Source organism: Oncorhynchus kisutch, linkage group LG28 (genome assembly GCF_002021735.2).
Source record: "Oncorhynchus kisutch isolate 150728-3 linkage group LG28, Okis_V2, whole genome shotgun sequence".
NCBI lineage: Eukaryota > Metazoa > Chordata > Actinopteri > Salmoniformes > Salmonidae > Oncorhynchus > Oncorhynchus kisutch.
The window spans coordinates 33918801-33934802 of NC_034201.2; the positions used below are offsets into that span (position 1 = coordinate 33918801).

General features: G+C 42.2%; 1 protein-coding gene across 2 annotated transcripts in view; it reads right to left on the reverse strand.

Annotated features, from left to right (window-relative positions):
* Positions 1-2992: 2992 nt before the first annotated feature.
* LOC109873111 (double C2-like domain-containing protein beta) overlaps positions 2993-16002 on the reverse strand; it is a 169485-nt gene continuing 156475 nt past the window's right edge. Inside the window, exons 6-10 of one of the 2 annotated variants that reach the window (XM_031807722.1) lie at positions 13923-14080; positions 9619-9700; positions 7129-7225; positions 6225-6392; positions 2993-6034 (exon numbers count right to left, since the gene is read on the reverse strand). In XM_031807722.1, coding sequence (XP_031663582.1) covers positions 6256-6392; positions 7129-7225; positions 9619-9700; positions 13923-14080 — 474 coding nt within the window. In that variant the 3' untranslated portion in view covers positions 2993-6034; positions 6225-6255. Of the gene's footprint in view, positions 6393-7128; positions 7226-9618; positions 9701-13922; positions 14081-16002 lie in introns of both variants that reach the window. The other variant, XM_020464657.2, reaches the window with a different exon arrangement.

The following is a 16002-nucleotide window of genomic DNA, read 5'->3' on the forward strand; positions in this document are numbered from 1 at the left end:
ATTCAGTTTGTCTGTGATGTGTATGCCGAGGAACTTAAAACTTACTACCCTCTCCACTACTGTTCCATCGATGTGGATAGGGGGGTGTTCCCTCTGCTGTTTCCTGAAGTCCACAATCATCTCCTTAGTTTTGTTGACGTTGAGTGTGAGGTTATTTTCCTGACACCACATTCCGAGGGCCCTCACCTCCTCCCTGTAGGCCGTCTCGTCGTTGTTGGTAATCAAGCCTACCACTGTTGTGTCGTCCGCAAACTTGATGATTGAGTTGGAGGCGTGCGTGGCCACGCAGTCGTGGGTGAACAGGGAGTACAGGAGAGGGCTCAGAACGCACCCTTGTGGGGCCCCAGTGTTGAGGATCAGCGGGGTGGAGATGTTGTTACCTACCCTCACCACCTGGGGGCGGCCCGTCAGGAAGTCCAGTACCCAGTTGCACAGGGCGGGGTCGAGACCCAGGGTCTCGAAGGTTGATGACGAGTTTGGAGGGTACTATGGTGTTAAATGCTGAGCTGTAGTCGATGAACAGCATTCTCACATAGGTATTCCTCTTGTCCAGATGGGTTAGGGCAGTGTGCAGTGTGGTTGAGATTGCATCGTCTGTGGACCTATTTGGGCGGTAAGCAAATTGGAGTGGGTCTAGGGTGTCAGGTATGGTGGAGGTGATATGGTCCTTGACTAGTCTCTCAAAGCACTTCATGATGACGGAAGTGAGTGTTACGGGGCGGTAGTCGTTTAGCTCAGTTACCTTAGCTTTCTTGGGAACAGGAACAATGGTGGCCCTCTTGAAGCATGTGGGAACAGCAGACCGGAATAGGGATTGATTGAATATGTCCGTAAACACACCGGCCAGCTGGTCTGCGCATGCTCTGAGGGCGCGGCTGGGGATGCCGTCTGGGCCTGCAGCCTTGCGAGGGTTAACACATTTAAATGTTTTACTCACCTCGGCTGCAGTGAAGGAGAGTCCACATGTTTTGGTTGCCGACCGTGTCAGTGGCACTGTATTGTCCTCAAAGCGGGCAAAAAAGTTATTTAGTCTGCCTGGGAGCAAGGCATCCTGGTCTGTGACCGGGCTGGTTTTCTTTTTGTAATCCGTGATTGACTGTAGACCCTGCCACATACCTCGTGTCTGAGCCGTTGAATTGCGATTCTACTTTGTCTCTATACTGATGCTTAGCTTGTTTGATTGCCTTGCGGAGGGAATAGCTACACTGTTTGTATTCGGTCATGTTTCCGGTCACCTTGCCCTGATTAAAAGCAATGGTTCGCGCTTTCAGTTTCACGGGAATGCTGCCATCAATCCACGGTTTCTGGTTTGGGAATGTTTTAATCGTTGCTTTGGGAACGACATCTTCAACGCACGTTCTAATGAACTCGCTCACCGAATCAGCGTATTCATCAATGTTGTTGTTTGACGCAATACGAAACATATCCCAGTCCACGTGATGGAAGCAGTCTTGGAGTGTGGAATCAGATTGGTCGGACCAGCGTTGAACAGACCTTAGCGTGGGAGCTTCTTGTTTTAGCTTTTGTCTGTAGGCAGGGAGCAACAAAATGGAGTCGTGGTCAGCTTTTCCGAAAGGAGGGCGGGGCAGGGCCTTATATGCATCGCGGAAGTTAGAATAGCAATGATCCAGGGTTTTACCAGCCCTGGTTGCGCAATCGATATGCTGATACAAGTCTTGTTTTCAGATTAGCCTTGTTAAAATCCCCAGCTACAATGAATGCAGCCTCAGGATATGTGGATTCCAGTTTGCAAAGAGTCAAATAAAGTTCGCTCAGGGCCATCGATGTGTCTGCTTGGGGGGGAATATATACGGCTGTGATTATAATCGAAGAGAATTCCCTTGGTAGATAATGCGGTCGACATTTGATTGTGAGGAATTCTAAATCAGGTGAACAGAAGGACTTGAGTTCCTGTATGTTGTTGTGACCACACCAGGTCTCGTTAACCATAAACATTTATGTCGTCCAAGAAGGACATCTGGGACAACGTGATCCACTATGACGTCGAGGGGGGCAAATACAAAGCAAATCCTCCCACTGCGGAAGTGGAGGAGAAATGAGAGTACTTGTAAAGACAGGAATAACAGAAAAGACTACTTGATTTGCAAAAGCTGTTTTACTTTTATAGTACTTTTATAGACAATGCCTTTCACTTCAGTTATCATAGTTTTGTGATGGTTGTTATTGTTGTTTGTTTTTTGTTTAAAATAAACTTGACGCGCCAAAAAAAGACAACAAAAACAGCATGTCAACGCAGCATTAGACCAGCTGTCACAGTATCAAATGTTGCACTTGTGGAATTACAAATACACACCGCTAGAGGGCAGGCTTCAGTTTAATCCGTCTATGGTCCATTCCCTTGCAGAGAAGTTGACATAACAGTAGGGTTGCAAAATTCTGTGACATTTCAATAAATTCCCTGGTTTCCCAGAAATCCTGGTTGGAGGATTTCGGAGTCCCAGTCGGTATTAGATAGAATGTCACAGTCCCACCTGCCTGTGGGGAAAACAACCTGTGGTTACCCCATTGATTCACAGCAAAAAACTATTACAAAACTCAAGAAAAGTACAATGTCTAAACATACATTTTCATCATTGCCTGCTCACAAGTGTTCTCACTACTTAGAAAAAGGTAATATTTTAAAGCTTCCCTCATGCCTCTTTTCATGGTGCTAGCAGCCACGTGAGTGAGTGAGTGCTAGCTAGTTACCGACCGGAACATTAAGCTAGCAAAGACCAACAACACAAACAAACGGACTATACTAAACAAGTTAAATGCCTTACCTGTGATTAAATGTTTTCCACACACATACAGTCGCTACGTGTAGCCTACTTGGACAACGGGTCCCCAGATTTCCCACTCTCCCACACCCAATAGTCTGAAGCCACAGGGCTCTTCTTGCCCTAAGCAAAGGCCTTCACACCCAGTAGCGCTCCAGAACTGGGGGTTGAGAATCAAAAGAATCATGACATTACAACATGAGGCAATATTATTTAGGCTCTCTACTTTATTGAACAAGATTTCAAATTTAAACATACAAATAGCACGCCATTCGCCAGAGTAAAAAACAAATGTAAGGAATAATGTAATACTTAAAATAAATAAAACATGGATAAAATAAGAAATATTCTGGTTTCTGGTAGAGTTTTTTTGCTGGGTCAAAAATGTACATAACTGGATAATGTAATGAATATGGTGCACGCTCAATATTGGTAACCCTATCGTTGTTACTTGAAGATGAATACCTTCAGTGAGCCGAAAACAGCTTACAAAACACAATGTTCTGTGGCATGCTTGGCAACTTGCCACAGATGTAATTGTCAGTACAAAAAAACACCTGACCAAGATAATAAGCTCAGACTAATTAAATTCACAGCCTTTCCATCACCAGTCTGCCACATTCGGTTTACTGTAAAAAAATACACTAAAACATCCTCCATATAAGTAGAAGATGTAACTTGGCATACTGGCTTATCTGTGGTTTGTGTACTACGTTCTGAAATCAGGATCTGGGCTCGCATTCACAAAGCGTCTAAGACCAGGGATGCTGATTAGGATCAGGTCACCCCTGTCCATATAATATAATTCATTGTAATTTAAAAGGCAAAACTGATCCTAGATCAGCACTCTTTCTCTGAGACACTTTGTTAATACAGACCCTGTTGCCTTTCATTGTGACCTCTTCCATCCACAGATGTATAAATCCATGCTTCCACCTCAACCTTGCACCCTGCCCTCACTGTCAACACCATCACATAGTGGAATGACACTGGCCTCGTGTCATTTGGGTGGGAAATATTCAAAGAGGGAAACAGTGTTCTGATATTAACGCATATACAGAAATATAAATGTGCCATGTATTATTTCCATATTAAAAGCTATGATCTAATCTTGAGTGGTGCAAAAATACACTGTTACAAAAGAAAAGGCACAATCATACGGCCATTCCGTGCCAAGACTAATGAAATAGGAGAAAATCGAATTGTTTTTCTTAATAATTTTTTGAAAACCAGAGAACCACCAGAACTATGCAAACAATTGCCTGAGTGTTAAAAAAAGGAACAAAACAGAGGCAGAGATTTTCTTCACGTGCAGTCACATCCCCAGACAGTCAATGCGATAGTGTTCAAAGGTACAAAACGTTGTCCAGAAGAAATATTGACATTCTTGTAGCATCCACAGTTGTGTTATTTTTTTCACAGAAAAAACAGCAGTATCAAACATTAAGCAAAGTCATTTCATGACAAACCAATAACATCTGCATGCATTTTTGTCATAATATCCAGTTTTGAGTACAAAGGCAAACAGATTACAAAATTCCACAGGTTGGGCTGCTGTTGCGTCTGTATATGCATTTGAGAAAGAGACCACCTTCATGCCTGCCTGACCCCTGTAGGACTGATGAAGAGATAGTGTTGGACCTTTGTGTCCAAAACAATTTCTCATTAGTAGAGGGGGAAGATATTTGACTGCTGCATAGCCAATGAGAGTTAGTGTTTCACTCTCCACACCAGGCCAGAGAGACTAACGCTCAGATAGACAGGTGGAATATTTGACCCTCTCTTGAGTAAACTGTGAAGATGAAGTAGGAACGTTAAACCCACATGGGTAGGTCAATGAAAATGAAAAATACCCTCGAGATTAAGCTCACTGCATGTTTAAGAATGAAATGGAACACAATTTGAGATTATTAAAGGAAGACAAAAGCTGTCAAAAATATCACAATGGGTAAAATAAATTATAACACAAAATTAAACAACTTATAATCATGTCCTGTCGGGTATATACTGGTTGTATGCTGCTATACATAAACTAAAAGTACAGTTCAAGTTTGAATGCCAACAACATGTACAATGGAAAACACTAGCAATACATATACAATGATTACCTGTTGGCTAAGAATTGGCCAGTTGAATATTTCACAATTAAAAGGACAATTTGTTGGTTGCGTTCACCAACATACATACAGTACAAACATGTGCACGCACACATAAACATACATTTTAGCCCTGTGATTTCTTAGACAACAGGCAACAATAAAAAGGTGAATATAAAATGCTTAATTTTGCACAACGATCAAACCGTGCTTTGATATCAAATAAGTGTGAAGTGTGTTCTGAGTCATATTGCCTTCTCATCGACTAAATAGGGTTCTGGGACTAAGCAGCGCCAACTCGTACATTCCACTACATTAACTATGAATCGGTAGTTCCATGACAGCCCTCATGTCATTAAAAATATAGATCTATGGACAATGTTCCGCCTCAAGCAACATCATTGACAGTTTGCCAATGGGGCTGCAGAAGTTCAATTCTCTTCCTCCCATGCCATCCAATGCAACTCTCTGATGTTTATCAGACCTTGAATTTTATGTATGAACTGGTTCAATAACACACAGCACTTGGGTGCACATTCTCAGAGGAGTTACTGTACTGTGGGATAGAAGGGTTATAGTCTACATTCATCTGATACACTGATTGGGGTAGTGTACATTTTACTCTACTAAAAAAACAACTGAAACACAAGCAACAAGATACTTAGCGCTACTTTATTAAAAATGCCTCACCCCTTCCTCATTTCCCTCTCCTAGCCCAAACCCTTCATCACAGGATTAGACATTTGCAATGGCCTGAAAGTAAACCATCTATATAAAACACATTACGTGTGTCTTTTTCCCCCTTTCTCCTGCAAAGACGAACTTGAGAGGAACATCATAGGTGTGTGGAGCTGCGTCCTAGACTTGTAAACATGACATGCTTTTTAGAGCAGTGTCTGAAGTAAATAATCCACACTTTTCAACAAAGTGCACATTCCCCATATCTGCCAGTACATTTGCCAGTAAACCTAGTGAATATGCATCTCTGGACAGCAAACAATTGAAATATAATATATTCTCTAGTTTTGTGCAGCAAACCTTGTGTTTCCCATGTGTTGCACACTTATGGTTTTGTTGGGACATACATCAGACTCTTTCTCAACACTGCCAAACCGGTGTTTCGTGGACAGCTGCAGGTGCAGAATCATCAAATAAGCCCTAAAGACAGCACATTATCAGAAGGGGATAGAAGATAATGAGTGAGCTCAAAACCTTGGGAGAGAAATACAGAAAACAAGAGCTGTGATTTGGTAAATGTCTCCGGAAATGGGAAAGCTGGAGTGTGATTTGGTAAATTGGTCGATCAAGGCTGAACTCCTGTCCACAGCAAGTATGGGAGGGGCCTTACTTGCAAATGTGTAGGTAGTGTGGATGGGCCATTAGTCGTTGAATGTTGTACCAGGAAGTTCGTTGGTCAGAGTGTGCCAGCGCTCAATTTTCTTGTCCTTGTTTTTGAGACAGTCGAACCAGTGTTTGAGCCTCTCCCCATTGGCGCTGATGCCCAGGGATACACCACCTGAGAGCGGGGACGGGAGAACAGCAGAAAAGGGTAAGACCACAACAGAAAATGGATACACCTGAGCTCAATTTGGAGGGTCATAGCAAAGGGGTGTGATTACTTGTATAAATTAGATATTTCTGTATTTAATTTTCAATACAAAAAAAAATGAAAATCTAAAAACATGTTTTCACTGTCAATTTGGGATATTGTGTATAGATAGATGGATTAGACTATTTAAAAATATATATATTTTAAGTTCAGACAGTAATGCAACAAAATGTGAAATAAGTCAAGGGGTATGAATACTTTCTGAAGGCATCGTATTATAATCTTCAACGTCTAATCTTTCAAAATACATTAAGTCCTTGTAATTTACAGAACTTCCCTCACTCAGACAAGTTCAAGTGCACTTCAAGTTCAATGTCTCGTCCACCAACCACATGTTGGCATGATAATCTGAAAGGCTCATAGCCTGGCTGGCACGCACCAGGGGTCACTGTTTCGTGCTTGCTCCTTTAGAGCTCAGTTGTTTGTTGTTGTCATTTAGATCCAAGTTTGTGTCCCTGGGCAGGTATCAGGACACATGGAGGCCTCTGGTGGGTGAACAGGAGTTGTAAACAGAGGTGCCAGGTGCAGAGAGGCAGGGGAGCCCAGGCTGGTCAGGAGTGTCACTGGTGTGGATGGCAGGGCAGTGTGCAGTTGCGCACAATGCTTTGGTCACTACGCTTGGTAACGCCTGCTTAGTGCTTACCTATAAAATCGTTGGACTTGCCAATGTCGTAATCCCACACGGTCACCTCCAGTGTCTTCTTGCTGAGATCGGCGTATTTGATTTCATAGAAGAACTCCTACAAAAGTCAGTAAAACATTTAAATAATGTAAAAACTTGACATGCCAAACAGCTTCTTACAGAAAGCAAGGTTATCCCCCCAAAAAGATTCCACCAGAAACATAATCAAAGGAATCTTATTTAAATACTAGAAATATAATTTTACATAAAGTAAAATTGTGTGACTTGCTTCAGCTATTTTTATTTTAGTTCAAGTTAGATTTTTTTTTTTTTTTACTTAAGTGAAGCAGTGAAATATCGTCAAGAATATATAAAAATATCTGGTCTGATTACTTTTATAGACTACTATATTAACCTTATTACTTTGCAGTGTGGGGCAGTTAGAGCACATATTTCATCACACTACTACACTTTAACTCATAAGGAATTAGAAAAGTTTTAGGCTATTATTTAGGGAGAGAAATATGATGGTGCATCTAGTGGAAGAAGTTTGTTAGTGTTGAAAAATTGTTGTAGGAGAGGGAGGGACTTTTAAAAATAAATAGTTTATAGTAGCCATCAGTGGGAGACTAGAAAGTAGTAGTAAGTAGCCCAGAGGTACTAGTACCAGTACATTGCAGTAGTAATATTTATAGTGAATGTTTTAGATAGGTAGGCTATAGGGTTAACTATTCACGGGTTACACCTCCGTCACTCAGTCGCGTCGTTGCCACTGTGATGAATGTCCTACGGACGCTGCAGCTGCCCATATTGGTGCCTGGCTGATGACTGAAACCCAGTCACTCTGAACGGGGCTTGGAAATGAGATGACAGTGCTAAAGCAGGGAAATAATAAGTAGGAAAAACTTTGCCACCATTATGATGTCGTCAAATTTACTTTAGAGAAAGGGCAATGTTGCCATTAGCTAGCAAAGTTTTAGAAATCTTCACCAGTGCTAATTAACAAAGCATTGAGTAGAACAATGCAGTCCTCAAGAGAATGTTCAAAACAATATTGTGACAAAACATGCAACCCATGAATATTGTAGTTTGGTTAGTGAGTGTGGGGGTTGTTATAGCGAGATCGTTTTTTAGTGGGTTGTGGTGAGCTGTGTGTCATCATTCTCATGTGCTCCCCAATTGCTATAATTTGATTGGTAGACGATATTTCTGTTCCAATATGAATAGCAGAGAAGTAGACTAAGATTTCATACACTATACATTTTTGTGTACTTTTTTTGGGAAAGTGTTCAAAGTAGCTGATTTGCATCCAAAGTCACATTGTTTACAATGAATAGAATGTTGAAAGTAATGGGAGTTTTCAATAATGGGAGCTTTAGAATGTTGAAGAAACCCCATGAAAGTGGTGTTTTAGGAGGTCAAACAGTTAGATATTTTAACAAGTATAAATGTGTATAAAAGTATAAAATAATGTTATCAATGACAATTAATTACTGCTGCCTATAACCATACATAATCATGCTGATAGAGGAGAATCCATTTAGTTATCAATCTCACAATACTCAAATGTATCTGTTCATCTTATTGAATCAAAATGCCTTCCTAATGCACAGGAAGCCCAGGTTGGGCTCTAAATGGGTTCTAAAGGAAATGTCATTGGAAATGTCAAGGCACAGGCTTTGCGTGGTCTGGGAGGACGCCATTCACTCTGATATGGCTGAACACTCCGATGTGAGCCACTTGATGCTGCAGTCGAGTGCTACAGTAAGCTAGCTCTTTGGCAGCGGTCTGAGCATGAAAGCGGGGCCTCTCTGGAGCCCACTGCTCTGAACAGCATAACAGACTAATGGTAGAGTGGTTGTGTGGCATTTAGAGAAGAAGAGGCAGGCTCAGGAGATGTGGGGGAAACAAGCTTTTACTACAGTCAAGTTGGCCTCTCAATGACAATTAACAGAGGGCTGACCTGAAGGAGGCCCGGAGCATCATAGCCGAGTCGGCTGGAGGGGATGGAAACTCACCTCTGTGCCCTGAAACATCATCAACAGATAACTGGCTTTTCTAACCTAAGATTTGTTGCTACTTGCTACTTTGCCATGCTAATGGCTGTGATAAATGGTAAAATCCAATAAAATAATTACAATCTTCTTTATCAACGCATTCTAGTAAAAAATGAACACCAGTGTGTGATACCCAGAGATATAGAGGTGCCAGATGTGATGGTAAGAAGAGATGTGATGGTAAGATTAGTACATGTAGAATGAGTTAGTATTAAAGTTGTGATTTTCATATAGTTCTATCATTCTGGAAAAAAGTTAGGTATAATTAGACAAATTTGAAAAATGAGTGTCATAAATAAGTTGATAAAGCTTTATCTGAAAATGTCTGGTTCCTCCTCAGTCTCAAATCTTAAATGGAAAGGATTATTGGAGGGATTTGTGATATCTGAGAGAGACAAGACAGCCCTGAAAGAGAGACCGAAAAGAGAGGAAGAGAGAGTGAGTCCTTCCTTACCTCGTTAAACTCTGGGTTGAGGGTCTTCTTCTTCACAGCAGTCTTGTGCTTTGACTTTTTGTTTTCATCAGGCTTCAGGTACCTGCAGACAAGACATAAAGCAGTAACCTTCATTGACAGCAAAGGTCTCTCTACAGTCTACGGTTGTTTTCTGTGGATTCTTGGGTGTGCTGTACACTATAATAGACAGGCAGTCAGGAGATTCCATCCAGGGACACAGAATGTTGAAACGTCTTGCTTCTCTGAGCTCTAAGTAGTCCAGCAGGAATGACTGACTTAAATATAGCGATATCATATTGGACATAACATTTCCAATATTAAAAGGAATGAGAAAAGGTATTTATGAAAATGAATGAGACAGAAAATATGTCTAATTAATTGAGCCTGATCAAACTGAATGTTATACCAATTCTACCACCAGAGGGTGCTGTGGCATTATATTTAATAACCTGATGGTGGGCAGCATACTGAGGCCAGCACTAAGCAAGCTGTTGCTACAGTGACTGACAGTCTATGGGTTGAAAGGTTGATTATCATATTGTATTAACATACAATAGCATGGAGTTGGTGGCTCTAGTCTAGGATTGCGTCCCAAATGGCAACCCACGTTACATATAGTGCACTACTTCATAAAAGCACTATATGGGGAATAGGGTGCCATTTGAGACACAACCTAGGTCCAACTGAAAGCTCTGATCTCCAGAAATACATTTAAAATGTTTGCAATGCTCCCGAATAGAAGTAAATAATGGAAGTCATTACAATGACTTCCTACAGCAGTGGTTCTTTTTGTGCTGTGCATACTGACAATGCACAATGACAGAGTCTGGAGAGCAACAGTCATAGTTAGAGTCTGGAGAGCAACAGTCATGGTTAGAGTCTGGAGAGCAACAGTCATGTTTAGAATTACAGGAGTGCTGGGCACCCCATAACAATCAACACCTCCATAAATGTTTAAGTAAAAAAATGCATAATATTTCAAAATCAGGAAATCCAAATAGATTTTGGGTACCCCCAAGAGTCAATGTGTGATTCAAACCCTGGGTGGAGTAGTGGGGCTTGACTGAAGTTGGAGCTCGAGTAAGTTTGATCGAGCTCCCCACTGAGTCCAGTAGAACTGCAATACTTGACTCTGTCTGTAGTAAGGCTCTCGCTATAAAGCCAACTGCTTTCTTCTCAAACCAACTTGACTGCATAGTCCATATTGGCCGACATCTCACACTTTAATTAAATAACATAGGACAATATTTGCCCCATACCCAGCTCATCCTGGCCTACAAACTCTACTTGTACCCTATAGAATGGCTACAGTGTCAAAAATGTACTAGTCTCAACAGTGCCCGAGGAAGAACATGGGGTAAAATAAAATGTCTCTACTCCCTTTCAAAAGTAATATACAGATCTCACTTGTGGCAGGAAAGAGAGATTTTCTCTGAACCTTATTACAGACTATAGCAGCCTCTAGCTCTTCAGGCTGAGGAATTCCATTAGCTGCTAGAAACCTCATTCAAGTTCAGAGGGAATCCCATTTACAAGGCCCCATGTGAAGAAAACACAGGTCTCCACAATCCAGTCAATTAATTAGCCGATCTAAGATTCCCATAAGTGCTGTGCGTGGATGTGTTCATGTTTAGGTGACAAATGAATGACCAAGCTTCTGGATACCTATGAAGGCTGCTCTGTAGGTATTTTATTTTAATCTTGAATAATCTTGTTCCATGGTAATAGTATAGCAAAGAAATGATTACCGCAGAGCATTGCACTGTGATTTTATGTAGATATACACTCAGTTGTCAGTTTATTGGGTACACCACACCGGTCATGAAAATGGATCGCTCCTACAGACAATGAGTCATGTGGCCATGGCTTGCTATATAAAGCAGGCAGACAGGCAGACAGGCATTCAGTTACTGTTCGGTTGAACATTAGAATGGACAAAACGAGTGACCTAAGCGACTTTGAGTGTGGTATAATCATTGGTGCCAGACGCGCCTGATCCATTGTCTCAGAAACGGCAGCCCACCTGGGCTTTTCACGAATGGCAGTGTCTAGGGTTTACCAAGAATGGTGCGACAAACAAAAATCATCCAGTCAGCGGCAGTCCTGTGGGTGAAAACGGTTAGTTGATGAGAGAGGTTGAAAGAGAATGGCAAGAATCTTGCAAGCTAACAGGCGGGCCACAAAACGGCATCTTGGAACACACAACTTGTCGAACCTTGTCACGGATGGTCTATTGCAGCAGACGACCACACTGGGTTCCACTCCTATCAGCTAAAAACAAGAAGAAGCAGCTCCAGTTGGCACGTGATCAAAAACAATGGACAATTGAGGAGTGGAAAAACAGTGCCTGGCCCAACGAATCCCAGTTCCTGTTGCGTCATGCTGATGGCAGAGTCAGGATTTGGCGTAAGCAGCATGTGTGATTCAAACCCACACTACCACTGTAGATGTGTGCTGGAGCATGCGGTATCACCGCTAGACCAGCCAGGCCACACAATTTACCATTTTAGAGCAAAACTATATAATTCTATTATAAAGTTGAATAATCAGGGATAATTATAAGAGTTTGTTTTGGGGCTATCAAAGTGATGGAACCATGAACAGGATTAGTTTCCCCAAAATGAAATGCCAATATTTCACATTGTGCAATAATCTCCATATCTCATTGCTCCTGGGTGTCTAATTGATCATTATCAGGGTATTTAGAGCAGCCATTAAAAATATTTCACCTTTGCACAACTTTTCACTTCCTTGTAATCTAGACTCAAAGGGGAGTATGGCTAGTTTGAAGCTATAATTGTGTGTAGATGTCGAGCTCATTCATTTGAAAAAAAAAATCCTGCAGAGAAGCCAGTCACTCAACACTGTTTGGGCCATACATAGTCAATAAAGCCGGCAGCGCAGCCTTGGCATGCCAACGAAGACAAAAGAATGAGTCAGAGGGGATACAGGGGTTTCTATAATCTAAGTTGACACTGAAAATGTAGAAGGCCTTTGAGAGAACCAACAAAGTGCCCAAACCCCTTTAACACAGACTATATTAAAGCATTTATGAGTCTCTATTCTCACCACTGTGCAATGCTAAATGCTGCGTGCGCTTGTCATACATTCACCCAGCCTGTCAATCAAATGTTTCCTTTGACCACGTGTAACACTCAGAGGGACCACTGCCCTGTCAACTGGTGTGTGTGTGTGTGTCTGTGTGTGCAAAAGAGCTACAGGCCCAGTACAAAAGCCCAGCTTATCATCAACACAGTGGGTTGGAGCGACTCAGTGTCCGGCAGCCTTCTGAAGCCAGACAGCCATGACATAGACATTGGGTGTCGGAGGACAGGAAAATCATTGCAGCTCTTCTCTATTCAACAGAGCATACTCCTCCGCTGCATCTAAAATAGCACCCTATTCCCTATGTTGTGTAATAGGGAGACATTTGGGATGCAACCCTCCTTCAAGCCCTCATAAAAGGGAGTCTGTAAATCTATTATCTGGGCTGCGAGTCTTTCAGGATTTGGGGAGTGGTTCTCCATCGCTGGTTGGAATTGCTGTCCTCTCTCTCAATGAGTCTTCCTCCTTTCCCACTTGGCACACACTGGTGTGAATCAATGTTTTTTCCATGTCATTTCAATGAAATTACTTTGAACCAATGTGGAATAGACGTTGAATTGAGGTCTGTGCCCAGTGGGTTGTTTTTGTGGAGTTCTTGTCAGTGTAATGTATTGCACTTCCACCATTCAGCGAGATGAAAGAAGTACAGTAATGTTCAGGTGTGATTAAAAGAACACCCCATCATAATTGCAGCCCTCAGGATAGCCTCTTGCGCAGTACATCTCTTTCATGTTGGGGAGTAATCATAGGAGATTCACCGCTGAAATGTTAGCACTGCTGGTAGCTGTTTTGTTCCAGGGACTTTATACACCGTGGTGAATTTGGATCTTGCTTTAGTCTGCCTACAATGATTGCCAGCCCTAGGCTTAGCGAGATCCTTTGGCTAAATGTCAAAGTAAATGATGTTATCAGGGTAATCTGAGTTTTCGCATATATTCAAAAGAGGTATTGGCTGATAGGCATCATGTTTTTCAACACTAGGATCAAATGTATTAGTCTAGTACTGTATCAGACAACATTTCCAAATGGAGGGAACTTTTGTTACCCTAATAAAACAGAGAAAAAGTAATAAACCAGAGCTTGATTCCATACAGATAGACCTAAGAGATGATGAGCAAACATCAATCCAGTACCACTAGAGGTCAGAAGTGCGTGTGTTTGGGGACGTGTGCTATCTCGAGAATGTGTGACAAACTCACGTTTTGACGTAGGGATCTGAGAAGCCGTTGGCGTCCATGGCGGCGAGGTGGGCACAGCGGACAATGCCCACCACCAGGCCAGACTTCTGGGAACTGTACTTGAGGGAGATCATGATACGCCCTCGCTCCTCCAGGGACTTGTCATCTGTCTTGTCGATCTGCGGGGTAAGGATTGGGGACACACAGGGGTCAGGGGTCCAAGGTAATGAGCATAGTGAGTAGATAGTGGAGGTGTCATGCTCGATAGCTACATAGTCTTACACACGTCACATTATATACTCTATCCTATACCACCATCATTATTAAGAACATTTTGATGCAAAGTGGATCTTCTTGAAGTCCAACAGTTGGATCAACAGTTTATAAGTTACAATGGTGGCAGGGTAGCCTAGTGGTTAGAGCGTTGGACTAGTAACCGGAAGGTTGGAAGTTCAAACCCCCGAGCTGACAAGGTACAAATCTGTCGTTCTGCCCCTGAACAGGCAGTTAACCCACTGTTCCTAGGCCGTCATTGAAAATAAGAATTTGTTCTTAACTGACTTGCCTAGTTAAATAAAGGTTAAAAAAATATATAAAAAAAATCACTTCCACAACCCATTACATGAGGAGACTGGAGGAAGAGACTGAGTGGGATGTACATAGTAACTCCAACAGTTAGGATTGATGGCCAAGTTTTGAGCAAGGGCTTTTTAGATGGGCTTTTTCTCCAAATGCAAATGTCATGGATCAGTTTCGGAATCTAATCGAATGTTGTGACCTAATTTGGAGTTTGATTTTGCAAAGTGAGTATTGCTGTGTGCTTCTTAGACTACACCTATAATCAATCTCCATGCAAGACACTCAAAGTCCATACTTGGCACAAGTGACTGCACAGCCACAGCGCAACTCTTCGCAGTTACTTTAATACCATGTGCCCATACATCTCGATTACATTCCAAACCTAAGATGTGCAAATTTGCCGATTCACTGTCCACCTTATCGGAAATGCACTTTGCACAGAACTCTGGGCTAATGACGCTAGCTAATTTGCTGTGCAGAAGGAGTCTGATAACTCCCGCCCTGCTGTGTGACTACTTGTTTACGTTTGCACTGGGCTTCACAGAGACGCCCTCAAACAGCCTCCCGGTTCAAACGGTGAGAGAGCACAGTAGATGAGCGATGGGGAAAACAACAGTGCAGTGGAGAATTTGAATAGAATAAATGAACTGCTGAACCTGAGAGACTTTCAAGGCCAACTGAATCATCGTTGGGGGAGAAAAAAATTATAACAGCAAGTCAAAACGCAGACCAAAGAGTAAGGGCAATGAATGGAGAGACAGAGAGAGGGAGAGTACACAAACACAAAAAAGCATGAAGTAGAGAATTGGACATTGGTAAGGGGGACAGATAAAATGGAATGTACACTGCATTGTCATATTGTCCCTGACATATGTCACATTATTCATCATGGAACACACAATATTGTGAATCTAAAGCAAAAGTGTGTAAGTGTTCCTAATAGCACAATGTTTCACAAACATACTGGAAATACCCAAAGTGTTGTATTGCTGAGGTAGAAGAAAGCATCCAGCATCAATATTGTGACTAACAAGAGACGGCATGAGAACCAACAAATTTCTTCTGAGCAGATTGTCACCATTCAAAGTCCAGCCCCGTAGAACGATCCCAGATCAGCTGTAGCAGAGTTCAAGGGGCCACCTCCCCTACTACCCCTGATTCAACCTTACCACTCTCTGATCAACCCTGTCCTGTTGTCCCTGGTTACGCATCTACATCAACATCCTTTGACGGCATCAAGCGGATCAGCACGGCCGCACACTGATGGAGTGTATTGACTTGCTTTGGTCAACAGCTTTCTCCCCTGATATCCCTCTGTTGTGATTTGTGCTGATCCCTGCAGTATACTACATTCTGCCCCCAAAAACACTGGAGCAGCAAATATGTCATGGACTCTCTTCCCTGCTTGATGGGGAAAAGTGTCTGCCAACCCCAGTTGAATTAATCATGGACAGAAGTCTCAGCTCCAATTTTTGTTGGTGTTGTCTTGAACGGCTATGAATAATTCAGCCCAAATATTGAA